Raw genomic sequence first — 16,754 nt, forward strand, 5'->3', positions numbered from 1 at the left:
AATTTTTTGATCTTAGTTCGGCCTACAAATGATCGTGGTTCGGCCTATCAGCTTCACTGAATCGCCTTAGTGGCGCCGTGCTTCGCCCACGTTTTAACCAATTTCTGGCTGCACGTACAACTTGTGTTAAATCTAAATGTTGTGTTTTATGCCATATTTTATTATTTCATGCATTTCAGAAACAAAATTATTATCATCCTAAAATTGAGTTCTTCTTAACAATAAATATGAGGGTATTTTTCCAAATAAGCGTACAAACTGGATTGTAATGTTTCAGAATTTTATGCAACCTTGTACACGACTTCAGGGTTTGTGCATGAAACAATATTTAAAAAATTCATGGTATCGTGTTTTCCTAGAAAACTCAAATGGAAATTTCTCGATTTTCATGTACACCCCCTATTTTAAAAATTCATAGCTGTTGAGCCAAGTATTGAAAAATGAATATTTTTTCATGCTAATGTAAGCAAATTTACTCACCAATCCAGCAAAATACTATCTGGAAAAAAATTCATGATTGTGGGAACTCTACCGAAAATCAATAAAAGTATAGTATTACGAACTAGTTGGAAATTAATTCCTTTTAGTTCTACTATAATTTGATTTTCGTCACGTCACTTATACGCGTTTTTCGGTTACGACTAGCAACCTTCATCAGCATGGCAAATTTCTGCAGAAATTATATTAGAACTAAAAGGAATTCATTTCCAATTAGTTCGCGATATTTCGTGAGTTCTACTAAGACGCTCGTAAATAATTTTTAATAAAAGTATGCTTTACCTTTTGAATTTTTCAAAAGTAATTCGGTTCGCCAATTTCTATTCTTTTAACGATAGGAATTTAGGATTATTTGTTGTCCCTGAATTAGGGCAAAAACCAACGACTAACGTCGGTGTATGACCGGTTATTTGTTAACACAGTTGTGATTTCAAAAGCAGCTATTTTCACTGATCTATTTGAAAACATGCTGAAATTAAATGTAAATTCTGTCTTTCTTCGAAGGCACCTGTTAGAATACAGGAAAATTACGAGATTAGTGCTTCGATCCTATTGAGTCTTACAGCCTCTTCCAGTCGAAATTATAATATGCCTGGCTTGTTAGATCAGTGTTGTACCTTGAGGTCTACTGGGAGGAGAAAGTTAAAAACTATATCTAAATTAATCTTATATGAAATAACCACATTATTGTCTATGTACAAACTTATTTAACACTGCTAGGTAGATAAAGTGAAAAAAGATATTATATTTACCCAAAAATACATCTATACTATTTGTAATGCTTCCGAAGAAAGTAAAAAATTGTCTGAATTTATATAACCCGAAATAGTTAGAATATTGACCATGTACAAGCTCATTTAACACTGCTAGGTAGATAAATTGAAGTGAGATACTATATTAGGCACCAAAAGTAAGCTTATACCATTTCTAATTGGTTAATATATAAAACCACTCGTTTCAGAAACCTTTTATTGGAATAGGCCGAACCAAGATCATCGATGGGCCGAACCACGATCAACATAGGCCGAACCAGGATCATAATTTGACTGTCATTAAAAATCAAATTATAAATCAACTGGTCCTCTAAAGTTTCTTCTAAATTAAGAAATAGAATCGTCTTTAGTTATTCTTCCTAAACATTCTAAATTTTTTTTGAAAAACATTGTGATTTTGTAGATATACGTGCATTAGTCCATGGGTGCTATGTGAAACAGTGAGAATAGGCCGAACCACGATCAATCACCCTACTTGTTTTCTCACGCAAAACCCTGAACAATATCAGCAACGCCGTCATAGTGAATAGGAGACTAGACCACTGCGACTGCGACCAGCACTAGCTGGTGTTAGTTGACTTCGAAAAGGCCTTTCGATTCAACCAACTCAACCACGAAAACTTCTGAGGCGCACTTAGGCGTGAAACGTGCTGCTCGAGCCAAAGATGCTGATAGGCGTAGAGGAGCTCCAAATAAGCGCTGCTGTTTCTCATCGTTATGGATGAGATATTACTTGGAGCAGTTGACAGTAGACCAAATCAAGGACTGCCTTGGAATTCTCTGATGATGGAGCAGCTAAATAACCTCCATTTAACAGACGACATTATCTTGCTCGCACAACGCTGAAACATGTATATATATTGTTTCGGTATGCAGAGCAAGTTAGACAACCTCACCGAGAGCTCCCAGGCAGGGATACCACATAAAATTCTGTGTTTTTTGTTGGAAAAATCTGACAATCTGTACGGCGAGAAAAAATATCTGTGCAAAAATCTGTCCAATGCAAAACAATGAGAGTGAAAGAGATAGAGAGTCATTTTGATGACTATATCCGTCTCTTTCACTCTCATGTAAAAGCTCAAAAATCTGTGTAATTTGGCGAAAATCTGTATTCTATGCATACAGATTCTGTACAGGCGATTTCTTTCAAATATCTGTTAAACACAGAATAATCTGTGCATGTGGCAACCCTGCTCCCAGGTAGCAGGTCTCACAGTCAATGTAGCAAAGACTAAGTCTATCGTCGTGGAACAGCAGGTTGAGCAGGTGGACGTCTTTCAATATCTTGGAAGCCATAAAACGCCCGATAGTGATTCTAATATAGCCACACGGATCGGGAAGGCCATCAGTTCCTTTGAAAATCTGCGAAACAACGGCCGACAACAACAGAAATTCGTGAACGTAGCTGGAACTGGATCGGACACAGCTTGAGGAAAGGAGTGAACGAAATCTACAGAGAGGCACGCGACCGGAATCCGCAAGGACAGCGTAGAAAAGCAGACTCATAGGCTCACGGCGACGCAGCTTAGCTAACGACATTCGGGCTGTAGACGAGAACGTGTTTTGGCAACAGGTGAAACCCATGGCGGATAACTGTCGGCAGTGGAGTTCTGTGATTTCATCTCAAAGAACCGAAAACCCTGATAAACTGACAACTCCTGAAATCGATGGAAACAAATATGTGGTTTCACAAGACCTGCCAGAGGGATTCAAAGATTCAAAAGGGATTCAACATTGAACAAGAATTTCAGAATCTAAAATATTGTCAATTGCAAGGAAAATTGTACCATCCAAAGTGCGATATCGCTCATAAAAGTGCTGTTTTGCATTAAATGGTTTCGGTCTCTTCAGCGCACTTATTGCTTGGAATATTATCAATTTCCCACCCTTTCGTACGCGATGAATTATAACCGTCGCCAGAATCGTCGTGGGGGAAAATATCGTTTATTTTGTCAAGTAAATCAATAGCTTAGGTGCTAGACAAGCATATTATATACTTATAACTTACATACAGCCAAGCAGATTCTTTGTGCGACGATTTCAAGCTATCAAAAAAGTGAGCGCGCTGTTCTGTTACAAAAGAAACGGGAATATAACAAAAAAGTGCGCCGAAGATACCGAAACGATTTAATGCAAAATAGCAATAACTTTTACAAACATCGGGATCGGCCTTTGATTCAAGCGCCCTGGGTTAGCAAAGGCACAAACTAACTTCAAACTACAACAAGCACAATTCTCCGAGAACTGCTGTTCTATCTTAAAGCAAATGTTAAAAGTTTTCCCATTACAGACTTTATCATGCAAGACGCCATTAGAGTTGAGATGTCAACTGTCAGAGGCAAGTCCGACATCATTATTGCATCGGTATACTTCCCTGGTAATGCCTCTGAGGCTGCCACTCAAAACGTTGCGACTTTTGACAAATATTGCAGGGAAAACAACGAACTAAATCGTCCATATTCTCATCGAGGGCCGGTCTTTCTCGAACATCACCAACGTATGCTCCCTACGGGGTGCGGATATCGGCTCGGACCATTACCTAGTAGCAGCACATGTGTGCTCAAAACTTTCGATGGTTTATACCTCACGACAAAGCCGCCCTCCTCGGTCAAACGTCAAACGGCAATTAGACCTGCCTTCCTCTGTGGACCTAGATACTTCGACCCTCGAAAACGGATGGAGTAGGATACGCTCGGCCGTCAACGAGGCCGCAACCGCGGTGCTAGGAGTGGAAACCTCGAGTGCACGAAATGATTGGTTTGACGGGGAATGCCAACAAGCGATAGAGAGGACAAAAAGAGCTTGGAAAAATTATCTAAGCATACCCACGAGAGAGAATTTGGCCAAGCATGAATGAGTTGACCATGATCCTGAGGAAGAAAAAACGCCAGAAAGAGGAAAGTGATCTTGAGGAGCTGGAACAACTATTCCGGGTTAATGACACGCACAAGATTTACAAGAAGAGAGCGAGAGTGCCAGAAGCTATGCAGTTTTTAAAAATCCTATAAAACCTTCTCAACAGCAAACTAATTAGCAGAAATCATATTAATATTTTTTTGAAACGATGATTCTACAATTGATGAAGGGACGGTAAGGGAAAGTAATGAAGAAGGATTTTTTCGGGAATGAAGGGGAAGGGTGGAAAGGAAGGGGGGGGGTTATAGGTAGCTATGCTTAACAAGTTGTCGTTGTGACTCCTATCTTTTGTCCAATGCTGGAAGGTGCATGGGTCGAACCAAGCTGTAATCAGAAATTATAACCGGATTTGAACCCACAACACCTGCCAGGGCCAGGCCACCAAACCTCTCCATTGTACTCGGTCCTGGGCTACTCATCGCCAATTCGTTTCGCGTCTCGACACACGCAAGTCAGTCGGCTTCAACCTGGTCGAGCCATCTAACACGTTGGGCCACTCTATTCCTGGAAGAGAACGGATTTTACTGCACAGTCGTCCGGCATCCTTGCGACGTGGTCGGTCCACCGTAGTCTCCCAACTTTCGCTAGGTGTACGATGGGAATCTCTCCAAGCAGTGCCTGTAGCTCGTGATTTATAGGCCTCCGCCACTCTCCGTCTTCCGTTTGTACTCCGATAAAAATAGTCCGCAACACCTTTCGTTCAAATACGGCTAGTGCACGTATGACCTCTGTAAGCAAAGTTACTGTCTCAAGTCCGTAGAGGACTACCGGTCTGATTAGCATTTTGTACATTGTCAACTTTGTGCGGGGCGTGTGCTCCTTGATCGAAGCGTCTTGCAGAGGGAAAAGTAGGCTTGATTTTCAGTTTGAATGAGTCGTTGGATCTCCTTACTCGTTTTATTGTTGGCGGTGAGTCACCGCCGGTAACCATCAGAGCCGTAGCGTGACATGATGGCGCCCTTGGCGGAAACCCAATTCGGTGCGCCCTCATTTCTTAAATCACTGATGCTCGTTCCAGGTTTATCATTTTTTCGTATTCGCCCCTTATCCAATACTTAGATGCACTTATAGCGTATGTATTGAAAAAATGTTTCAAATTTGTAAATTTGTTTCAAATCCTACGTTTATTAAGCATTCTTTAAAAATGCTTCGACGCCCTGCCAGGTTGGCTTTACAGCTGTTCACCGGAAAATTCGATAAATATGGTCGTTCAAAAAATAGACGTCAGCATATTATTCAACTCTTTCGTGGCCTTGGCGGGTCGTTCTCCGTTTTGGCCACAAAATTATTGAAGTAAATGCTCCGTTTGAGCTTCGCCCTGAAATTTGCTATTGATCGCAGTTGGGGGACGTTGGGAGAGTTGGTGATCGTCGGTAACACCTTTATCTTCAGCCGGTTCATGGGCCAAGGACAGGTCCGGCCAAAAGACCACATTCTTTGCGCGATACTTTTTATTGAAGGCGGCATTTCCCGGTAGGTACTTCATACTGTATTTTCGTATCTCTTCGTTCACCGTAAACCCTGAACAAAATAACAGCGGCTTGAACATTCTCTTCTTTCTGATCATCAGCCACAGAAGGATCCTCTTCGGGAACCTGTGGAAGAAGATATATTCGACGTCATCACTTATCTTGTTCGTGAGGACGTAAAGTACTCGGTCCTTTGCCAGTCGTTGCGTCCAGCGTCAAATAGTTTTCGTCGCCCATTATGACCACGCCTTCATGCTTCGCTGGAAAGATATTTTTCACGAGCACCTTCAGCCGTTATCTGGGCGATTTCCTGCTACACAGACACGGCCAGCCTCGACTGACGCTTCCGCATAGAAATGTCCATTTTCGTCAAGTATTTCTTCACCGTTTAGACGGTTTCTCTGATTTCCCGACCCAAGGCGCGGAACAATGAGGCCACCTTGCTCTCGGTTTTCATCTTCAGTTTTTGCTGCACGGCCGCGCAGCGCTGTCGGGCGACCGAAAGTAGGCTTCCGTTCAGCACTTCAGCTTTTCCCGCGGGAGAAGATGTTGCGAATGTTAGATTGCTCTATTCGGCGGATACGAAGTTCGTCATCATGTTCATCTTCTTCCCTACGGGGCGGGGCTTGCGCCCTTAGCGGGAGCCAGTCTGGCCAACGGCCAGACCATAGATCTCCATAGATCTCAAATATACGAACTCATCAACCACTTCTAGTTCAACGCCGTCAATAGTCACTGTCCGTGGGAGGCAAACGTTGCTTTCTCTGGAGCGCCTTCCTACCATTTATTTGGTTTTCGACGCATTGATTTGTAACGCTATCCTCCGTTTTTAGCTTGACGTAGATTGCCTCCGCCGTCCCAAGGTTTCTAGTAATGATGTCGAGGTCGTCTTAGAAGTTAGGAGTTGGCTACTCTTGATGGAGATCGTTCCTCTCGTTTCGATGCCCACTCACCGCATCACACCTTCAATAGCGATATTAAATAACATACAGGACAGTTTATCGCCTTGCCGTAACTCTTTGGGCGATTCGAAAGGACTCGAGAGTGTCCCCGAAACGCGCACGTAGTCAACTCGCTACAGAGTAGTTTTGATTAGATCCTAGAAATTATCCAAAGACGTGCCGTTGCTAGCGGTTCTTGACCATTTTTGTAGAGCTCTGCCGGGAGTCGGTCCTTTCCGGCGGTTCTATTACTCTTCAGCTTCGTGATCGGGAGCCGGAACGCTATTGTCATTTGTAGGCACTCCGAGGGTAACTTCCATTGCGTCTCCTGCTGCTATATATATCGGCGTTGAGGTGTTCATCGAAATACTGCTTCCACCTGTCGACCATTTCGCGCTCGTTTGTGCTTAGATCCCCTTCGTAGTCTCTACACATGTCAGGTTTAGGTGTGTAGCCCTCACAAGTTTGGTTCACTTTCTCGTGAAACTTGCGCGTGTCATTAGCCCGGAATAGTTGTTCCAGCTCCTCATGATATCTGTCCTCCTTCTGGCGCTTTTTCCTGCTCAGGATCGTGGTCAACTTATTCCGCGCTCGTCGATACCCAAATTCTCCCTCGTGGATATGCTTAGATAGTTCCAAGCTCTTTTTTCCGCTCTATCGCTTGTTGGCACTCCCCGTCACCCTCGTTGACGGCCGAGCGTATCATACTCCATCCGTTTTCGAGGGTCGAAGCATCTAGCACCACAGAGGGAGGCAGAGCTTCATAGTTCGATAGTCGATAGTTTTGAGTCGATAATACATACTGCTACTAGGTCACTAGGTGCATGGTCACTGGGACAATAAAAATCACAACTTCGAAGGCACTAGAAGGCACATCCTCCACTTGCTACCTTCGAATCAATACGTTCAGCTAGAGGCTAAAAGAGCACTCTAACACTTAAACGTCGTAAAAATACTTAACCCTCCTTTACTCGCGCTGTTGTATTTTGTACAACGCCTGTGAACCGTTAACTTTATCTCGGTATATTGTCTGTTTCTTTGGTAACAAAACGCGCTGCTCACTTTTTTGATAGCTTGAAATCGTCGCAGAGAGAATTGCTTGGCTGTCTGTAAGTTATAAGTATATATTATGCTTGTCTAGCACGTAAGCTATTGATTTACTTGACAAAATAAACGATATTTGTCCCCGCGACGATTCTGGCGACGATTATAATTCATCGCGTACGAAAGGGTGGGAAATTGATAATATCTCGGCTCGGGATTCCAGCAATAAAGAAAATTACTGTTTTCAACAAAGTTGAGCCGCAGACCAAGATCTTTAAAACGGTGGAAAAAGTTTCACTATGACATCTTATATAATATGACGGTTAACCTCACGATTAGTATGGGATGAGGCGCACCTGGCATTCGCAGTGACTGAATTAAGTTCTATACCGACGGGTCAAAAATGGGGTTTTCTGTACTACAAATTATGTACATATTTCATTACTCTATTGAACAATTCGAACACTACGATTCCAGCTTAGTATTACTTTGCTGCGATGAGGGGTCACTACTTTCGCCCCCGCTCACGCTCAAAAGCTGATCGGGAACAGGAGAGGAAAACTTGAACAACACGGGTAGGTGTTCCAGGCAGGGATTGCCGTGCTTTTCCAGCAATCGAACCCAGGAAAGCAATGAATCCTTGGTGGACGAACCGGTGCAGCAAATGGCGAAAATCGTCCCGTCCTCCTGCTCATGAACGGAACGTTTCAGAGCAAGTTTGCGTGCAGGAGCCGTTGCGTATGTCATTCCGATTCCGAGAAAAGGGATGGTAATCCTACGAACATCTAAAAAACAAGTAAAAAAAATGTTAAAAATGTTGTGCGCGATGTTTGAAAAGTATCAGACATACCGTCCACATCTTCATCGTTTTCCGGTGGTGGTGCATTCGATTCGCTCTTCAGCAGGAAGTAATTGATTGATCGATTTCGCAGCCAAATCAGAAATGGACCTTCTATGAAAACAGGTTTCTGACTGTGCCGAGCCAGCAGCTCCGACTGTTCTGAGCTTTGTCCGCTTACGATCCACGTTTGGTCCAATGCATCCGAAACTTCTACGGTGTCAAACACCGAAATGTGTGACTTTAAATCTACCGAACACATCCGCTCCACAGCTAGTTTGGCTAGTTCCAAGGAGTCATCGGGTACTGGATTGGGCAAAGGCCATGGCGATAAGTTTTTAAATTTTGGCATCCAATACATCATCCGCCAGTACTTCCGCACCGGATGCCCCTTCTTTCCGAACACGTTCATCAACATGGCCTCCATTTCGTAATCCGGAATAACACCGTTATCCTCCATCTGTTCCAGTAAATCAATGATACACTGTTGCTGTCGCGGATAGTGCATGAACTCTTCCTGAAAGATGTTGGTTGGAATAAACTTACCCTTCGGCATCACGTTGATCAACGCCTTGTACACTTCGAGATCCTTTTGCACGCCAAACTCTTGCATGTGCTTCAACGCAGCATATATAAATTCCACGTGATTCCGCCGGTGGACACTCTTGTTTTCAAATATTCGAACCATGTCGATATAGTTCTGCTTATCCTTTTTCGAAATGTGTTCGAAGAATTGCGCCCGCGGCACCAATTTTGTTTCCGATGATTTTTTCACCCGTTCGGGGTCTTCATCATCACTTTCAGGTCGAGACCCTTTGGAACCGGTGCTACATGAACGCACTACTGATGCTCTCGCTAACCGATAGACGGTTTCGATTTTTTGTCTAATCATCATCATAGTTAAAAGCCGAGGATGTCCAGGGTACCGCGAAAACAAACCTGTCTCATTGACTAATTCCCTAACTGTTTATAATAAATAAATCTTTGTAAAAGCACAAGCACACAAGCAACAACAGCAATGAATGGTGTGAATGGTTAATAATTTTTGACGTGGTTGACATTTCATTGAACCGATTGTACCGTCGAGCCCCATACGCCTCTAGGGGTAACGCACACAGTAACGCTCTTTGGATCCCACGTGAGATAAATTCACCACTCCAAACAGCTGATCCGCGCTTACGGCGCTTGCCGGCTTTGATATATTTTTTTGTGGGCCAAAAGCAAAAATGGAATCGAATCTTCAGCTTTGTATTCGCAATTTTCCGGATTCGTTTAAAGAAAGTGATATTAGTGAATTTTTGACTTACTTCGGAATAAGCGGTGTAAAGTTTCTCAAACGTCGAAACAAAATCATTACGATTGTTAGCCTACACGATGAACTGTTGGTTCAAAACGTATTATCTCGGCTGCATCAACTGAAAATCTTGGACAAACGTTTGTGTGTAGAATATTACACTCCTAGCGAAGTGGAAATAGTGGACGTGAATCCGCCGGCTGGCCCGGTCGATGTTCAAAAACAATCAGCTCAAAAAATAAGCGACTTCGTCAAAGCTCTACTTGCCGTTCATCCCGTGGACTTTAGTCAACCACCACCGCCTTATCTACGGTATCGCTATCCACGACCGACACGGGAAATCATTGACAGTATTTGTGTTGCGTTGGAATCCGTACCCAAATTCTACACCCAAGTACTACATCTCATGAACCGTATGAACCTGCCGCCACCATTTACGGCTCAAAACATTCAGCGGATACAAACAGAAACGACCAAAAGAGATGCTTCCCAACAAACAGATTTGACACTTATGTCAGACCCACTCCTGGCCGATGGAGAATCTGAATTGGAGTCGGATGAAGAGAATGCACCAAAAGCACCCTCCAAACATCGATTGGGACTGACAAAGAACCGCTTCAAACCATACACGCTTCCCAAAAATGTACCCGTCATAAAGCATACGGTAGATCGGATGTTCCACCAACCTGAGATTAAACAAACGCACAGCATAAAATTGCGTCTACCGGAAGAATTGACTCGCGTTCGAAAAATAATTTCTCCGGAGCCGATGGACGAACACCCAGCACACCAACCGGAACCGGAACCAGAACCAATCGCTTCAGAAACCCCGTCCTGTATTTCCGAGAGTGAACTACAAGCGAACCGCATCCCATCGGATCAACTGAGCGAGCTGCACGTGTTCAAAAACTATTCACCTGGTGTACCATCCAATAAGCTATACATAAAAAATCTCGCCAAAACGGTAACGGAACAGGACCTGCAACGAATCTTCTACCACTTTCAACTGAAAGACGCGGCCCGAGAAATCGATATCAAACTCATGCAGAGCGGCCGTATGAAGGGTCAAGCATTTGTAACTTTCCAATACGCCTACGAGGAGGACCTGGAACAGCTTAAGGAAAAACCCATCGAACGCGCCTTGCGCCTCACGAATGGCTTCATACTGAAGGACAAACCAATGGTGGTCATGTACGGCAAGACGGGCGGCAACGTTGGCGGGGAGAAGGCTGCGTGATCGTGAGCTTAAAGCGTAGTTTTGTTAAAATGCGCGTCGCGAATGCAAAATCGTGTGCGTACGGCGCGGGACCGGGGATGGATGGAAGCACATGCACATTCCATCTTTTGCCACCGCAGACGCGGCGTGATTGTTGGATGGTGATGACGCAATTGAGTAAATCTCGTCAAATACGAAACGAAGAAAAGATAGAAAGCTGGTTTAGTATTTTGAATACCGACTTGAATGGATTCGAACAGGAAGCTCAAAACGAAGAGTGATAGCGGCGGAGCGTACACTAGGTGAGAGATTTCATTTTTATTATTTTGATAATCCTCGATGGTTCGCAGACTTTAAAAACAAATTATTGTGCATTGCTTTATGTTATTGTTATTTTGTGCATATGAAAATTAGGTCAAAACGATCGTTGTGTACCGTGAAAGCACCAGTCGCCGCGCACCCGGCCATATTTTCATTAATTACATAAAATTAAGATAAAAACATATAATTTTATGAATACAGTTCTGTTGTTACACTTTTTCTGTTTATGTTAAAGCAAAATAGACAACCAGGCGACGCTTGAAGAAGCAAAGAAAAAATAAATTCAAGCGGGAGATACTACAAGCACCTACAAGACGCCATCTTTGCAAATTGGTTAGCTGACAAACTAAAAAAGTGCATTCTTGAATTTAGGAGTTTCTTGGGACGCATAGCAAAAATATTCCACAAAAACGGAAACGAGAAGTGAACTAAACATTTCTTCATATGAAATGCTGCACATTTTGATCGTTGTTGCATTTTTGCTGGTATTTTCGAGTGTGCGGCCATTGGTACAGCTAAAATATTACCTTATCCTATCGCCGCGCATGGTTCTTTTGAAGATAGCATCTACTTATAGAACCAGGAAAAGGTTATGGAGAATGTTCTATTGTACAACAGTTTTTCTAAAGAGAGGGATTGTTTTGCATTTGGATGTATACAAAAGTATTTTTCGTATATTTTATATTATTTTGCTTTATAAGACAAATAATAGAAAAAAACTATTGAAAAACATGTTTATGATAGTAAAATTTCTAACAACATATTAGCAGTTGAATATAATATAAATGTTTATGAAAATAAATGAGTACGAAAAGTCTGTGGCGATTGAACCATTGGTGCACTGCAATGGAAACGCAGCAAAATTTTGTGCGCGGGGATTGGTACATGTACATGATGCACTCGAAGTCGTGTTTTGCTGGTTAGTGGCAACAAAACGACGTTTTTAATATTTTTGTCTGAAAGCGTAATAAAAACACTAACCGAAAATGTATATTGCATAATAATATGTAAAAGAAATATGTTTATACATGCATTTATGTACCAGCCAACGTTCTAAGTGCGCGGCGACTGGTGCTTTCACGGTACTCAGTTTGGTATATAAGTGGAAGCATCTGTTAGGAGTCTACAATAAAAGTGGCATAAATTTCATCATGTACCTATATATTTATATTGCTATCAATGGAAAAGTACACTGCAAGCAATTGTTGCTTAGCTTTCATTAAAACAATGTTGCGTTTTGAGACTGATTTTCTATTATACGGATTATACGTTAAAGTGAGTAATTGCTCAAAGTTTGGAATTGTGTGCTTAAAATAAAGAAGCAATCGTAAAATTTAAAATTCTTATGAATTTCCGAACACTTCAGGTCCTCAAACTGTAAATAAAGTGACAGTGATTGCATGAGATAAAACCATATTTAAGTTAGAGAAACAAACCGTATAATGGATATAATAAATACAGTTAAGAGAATTTTATTCCATTTATGTGCTTCTTCTTCTTCAACATAGAGCCGGGGTGGCTCGTGCTGTTTCAAGCACTTGTCTCCATTCAACTCGGTCTTGGGCCACTCGTCGCCAATTTCTTAGTCGTCTCAGAAGTCGCAAATCGCTTTCGACCTGGTCGAGCCATCGTGCACGTTGGGTCTCCCTGTTCCTGGTACCGGTGGGGTTGTTGAAGAGGACTATTTTCGTCGCACTGTCGACTGGCATCCTCACGACGTGTCCGGCCCACCGTAGCCTGCTAACTTTCGCTAGATGTACGATGGTATGTCCTCCGTGAGCAGCGCCACGGCTTCAAGTCCATAAAGAACTACCGGTCCAAAAAGGGTTTTGTACATTGTTAGCTTCGTGCGGCGCCGTATGCTTCCTGATCGTAGCGTTTTACAAAGGGCAAAGCAGGCCCGCTTTCCCGCTTGGTTGCGCCGCTGGATCTGCTTACTAGTGTTGTTTTCCGCAGTCACCAGCGATCCCAAATACTCGAACTCCTCTACCACTTCTAGTTCGTCGTCATCAACGGTTACCGTCCTTGGGAGACGCACGTTTGTTTCCTCTGAGCCTCTTCCTTTCATGTATTTGGTCTTCGATGCATTTATTTTTGGCCCAATTCTCCTAGGCTCCGCTTTCAGTCTGGCGTAGATTGCCTCCGCCGTCGCCAAGTTCCTGGCTATAATATCGAAGTCATCTGCAAAGCCTAGAAGTTGGCTACTCTTGGTAAAAATCGTGCCTCTCATTTCGATGCCCGCTCGTCGGATCACCCCCTCAAGAGCGATGTTGAACAGCATGCAGGATAAACCGTCGCCTTGCCTCAACCCTCACCGCGCCACGAAGGGATTCGAGTGTCCCAGAGATGCGAACGAAACACATCACTTGATCCAATGTAGCTCTGATCAGTCGCGTCAGTTTATCCAGGGAACCGTGTTCGTGCATTATCTGCTATAGCTTGTCTCGATCGACTGTATCGTATGCTGCTTTGAAATCTATAAAGATGTGATGCGGGGGCACGTTGTACTCCCGATATTTCTGCAAGATCTGTCGGATAGTAAAAATTTGGTCCGTAGTTGTGCGAGCCCCCATGAAACCCGCCTGATAATTCCTTACGAAACCTTGTGCTATCGGTGACAACCGGCGTAACAGGATCTGGGAGAGTACCTTGTAGACGGCGTTTACCAGCGTAATACCACGATAGTTGCAGCAGTCTAGCCGATCACTCTTTTTGTAGATGGGACAAACCACTCCTTCCATCCATTCCATCGGTAGCTTTTCCTCCTCCCAAATCCTCGAAATAACCCAGTGTAGAGCCTTTGCTAGCGTTTCTCCGCATGTTTATAAAGCTCTGCCGGTAGGCGGTCCTTCCCAGCGGTTTTATTGGTCTTCAGCAGCCCGATTTCTCGTTTGACTTCTTGGAGATCAGGTGCTAGGACATTATCATCTTCCATGGGCGGTCCTAAGTTAATTTCCGTTCTGCCTCCTTCTATGACTTCGCCATTGAAGTGTTCATCGATGAACTTCTTCCATCTGTCGACCACCTCGCGCTCGTTTGTGATTAGATTCCCTCCCTCGTCCCTACACATGTCAGATTTCTGTGTGCAGTAGAGATGGTCGGGTAGCGGAAAATTTACCCGAAACCCGCACCCGTACCCGTACCCGCCGGGTACGGGTCGGGTTCGGGTATTGAAAAAAACTAATTTGCGGGTTCGGGTCGGGTACGGGTTTGGTTTTGAAACCGGGTACGGGTCGGGTCGGGTCTATTGACCTCGTTTAACACTAAAGATTGTCGGGTATCCGGACCCGTACCCGTGCCCGACGGGTTGCGGTCGGGTTCGGGTATCAAAAAAAATAAACTTGCGGGTTCGGGTCGGGCACGGGTTTTTATTTTTTTTCCTAATCGGGTACGGGTCGGGTTCGGGTATTCAAATTTTCATACCCGACCATCTCTAGTGTGCAGCCCTTCCGAGTTTGCTCACCTTCTCATAAAACTTGTGCATGTCATTAGCTCGGAATAGTTGTTCACGATTCTTCACAATATCTGTCCTCCTTTTGGCGCTTTTTCCTCCTCAGGATCGTGGTCAACTGGTTCCTAGCTCATCGGTATTTGGTCAGGTTCTCTCTAGTGGCAATACTTAGATAATTTTTCCAAGCAGGTTTTCCCCTCCACCGCTTTGTTGGCATTTCTCATCAAACCACGTGTCCGGTATACGGTGGACAGCTTTGAGCGCACATGTACTGCTACTAGGCAATGGTCAGAAGCAATATCCGCACCCCGTCGGGAGTGTACGTCCGTGATGTTAGAGAAAAACCGGCCTTCTATGAGAACGTGGTCAATTTGGTTCATTGTACGTTGGTCAGGTGATCTCCAGGTGGCTTTGTGGATATCCTGGCGCGGGAAAAAGGTGCTTCGGATCACCAGGCCTCGGAAAGCTGCGAAGTTTATACCGTGGACCCCCGTTCGTTTGACCATTTTTAATCTGAACACTTTTTAATTTGAACCCCGTTGGTTTGCACGACGTGCAAATTAAAAATGGTTCAAACGTCATTCTCAACATGACATCATTTGTTTATGCAGACAATGCACATAAACACGATTTGTTTGTACTGACCTAGCGTGTTTAATCGGTTTCACATGTCGTTTTCCTAACGATTAAGATAGAAATCCGATCAGAAAATGTAATATTCGCACTTGCAACTGCCAACTAAAACAAACCACCAAAACAACAACAAAGAGCAGGGCGGCCAGTTCACACAGGTTCTAGCATATTTCGGGTTACCAGTTGTTCAAATTAAAAAGTAACCTCGTTAGTTTGCATGAGGAATCGTTCAAACGAACGGGTGTCCACTGTACATCGTTGGCCGGTATCGTTCGTGTCGGTGTGCAGGCTACGGGGTCCTACCACCGGTCTATACATTTCTTACCTACCGACTTGGGCGTTCATATCCCAGATGATGATCTTGATGTCTCGTGACGAGCAGCTGTCGTACGTTGCCTCCAGCCTCTCGTTAATCGCCTTCCAATCTATCACGCGATCCTGCATTCCGCCCAATACTACAAAGCCTGTCCCCAGTTCGTTGGTAGTGCCACCGCTCTGGTAAAACTGGGCCTTTCCGCCACGGATCTTCCATACCTTCTCTCCTTTGCGACAGATTTCCTGCAAAGCTAGGATGCCGAGTTTGTGGGGTTCAAGCTGAATCCGACTCCATGTTCTGCGATATTGCCGCCACTGTAGTAGATGTAATACTTGAATGTTGTGCCCATAATAGGATCTATTGCGCGAAATTCGCGTTCCCCCGTCTTCGACCATCGCGCTTCCTATATGGCTGCAACCTCGAACTTCATTTTCTGTAGCTCTCTTGCCAGTATACAGTTGAATCAATATACAGTTGGATTTCGATTTTGGCAACAAAAGTATTTGTTTTTGACAACACAAGATATTTTACTTCCAAAAATATGCATAAATATCAATCAGTTTCTGCACACATGCTTTAAATGACGAAGAAATGATGCCCTCAGTATGTTCGCGAAAAAAAGTTAAGTGGTTTCGAACAACAATATTTTAATTACCGTAGGACTACGGCTTACCGCATGGTGTCAATAACTCTTTTGCACCGGACGGGTAGCTCTTAGCAGACTTTTTAAATATGAAATGGTTGCAATAGTTGATTAATGGTATTTAGTCAATTTCTAAAGCATTTACATTAATTTTTTCATATTGAAAAAGGGTCTCGTTTTTGGCACGGTTTCGATTTTGGCAACATAGGCGACACGCACTTGTTGCCAAATTCGAAATCCTACTGTATATATATAGAATGCCAGTGTCCCTGCAGTGCTCGTGGTAAACATCACACATTAGAAAATTACGTATTTACACTGTATGCGCATATGTGTGAGTGATCGATTCGAAACGGGAATCTGATTGTCAAACTAAAAAGGCAACCCAATAAAAAATCCTT

General features: G+C 43.5%; 2 protein-coding genes across 2 annotated transcripts; one reads left to right on the forward strand and one right to left on the reverse strand.

Moving 5' to 3' along the window:
• Positions 1-8,052: 8,052 nt before the first annotated feature.
• On the reverse strand, positions 8,053-9,482 carry LOC128745119 (evolutionarily conserved signaling intermediate in Toll pathway, mitochondrial). The gene is made up of 2 exons (XM_053842110.1): positions 8,492-9,482; positions 8,053-8,426 (listed from the first exon to the last, which is right to left on the reverse strand). Exons 1-2 carry the CDS (start codon positions 9,375-9,377, stop codon positions 8,107-8,109), a joined length of 1,206 nt encoding a protein of 401 aa, XP_053698085.1. The 5' UTR covers positions 9,378-9,482; the 3' UTR covers positions 8,053-8,106.
• Positions 9,483-9,705: 223 nt separating this feature from the next.
• On the forward strand, positions 9,706-11,062 carry LOC128738120 (uncharacterized). Its single transcript, XM_053832993.1, has one exon. It carries the CDS (start codon positions 9,706-9,708, stop codon positions 11,008-11,010), a length of 1,305 nt encoding a protein of 434 aa, XP_053688968.1. The 3' UTR covers positions 11,011-11,062.
• The last annotated feature ends 5,692 nt before the right edge of the window (positions 11,063-16,754 follow it).

Source organism: Sabethes cyaneus, chromosome 1 (assembly GCF_943734655.1).
Source record: "Sabethes cyaneus chromosome 1, idSabCyanKW18_F2, whole genome shotgun sequence".
NCBI classification, from domain to species: Eukaryota; Metazoa; Arthropoda; class Insecta; order Diptera; family Culicidae; genus Sabethes; species Sabethes cyaneus.

Bases quoted from the DNA above. Each gene is read 5' to 3' on its own strand.
- LOC128745119 (XM_053842110.1), bottom strand. From the start codon at position 9,377: ATGATGATGATTAGACAAAAAATCGAAACCGTCTATCGGTTAGCGAGA. The intron at 8,427-8,491 runs GTATGTCTGATA...CTTGTTTTTTAG, and splicing joins AAACGATGAAGATGTGGACG to ATGTTCGTAGGATTACCATC.
- LOC128738120 (XM_053832993.1), top strand. From the start codon at position 9,706: ATGGAATCGAATCTTCAGCTTTGTATTCGCAATTTTCCGGATTCGTTT.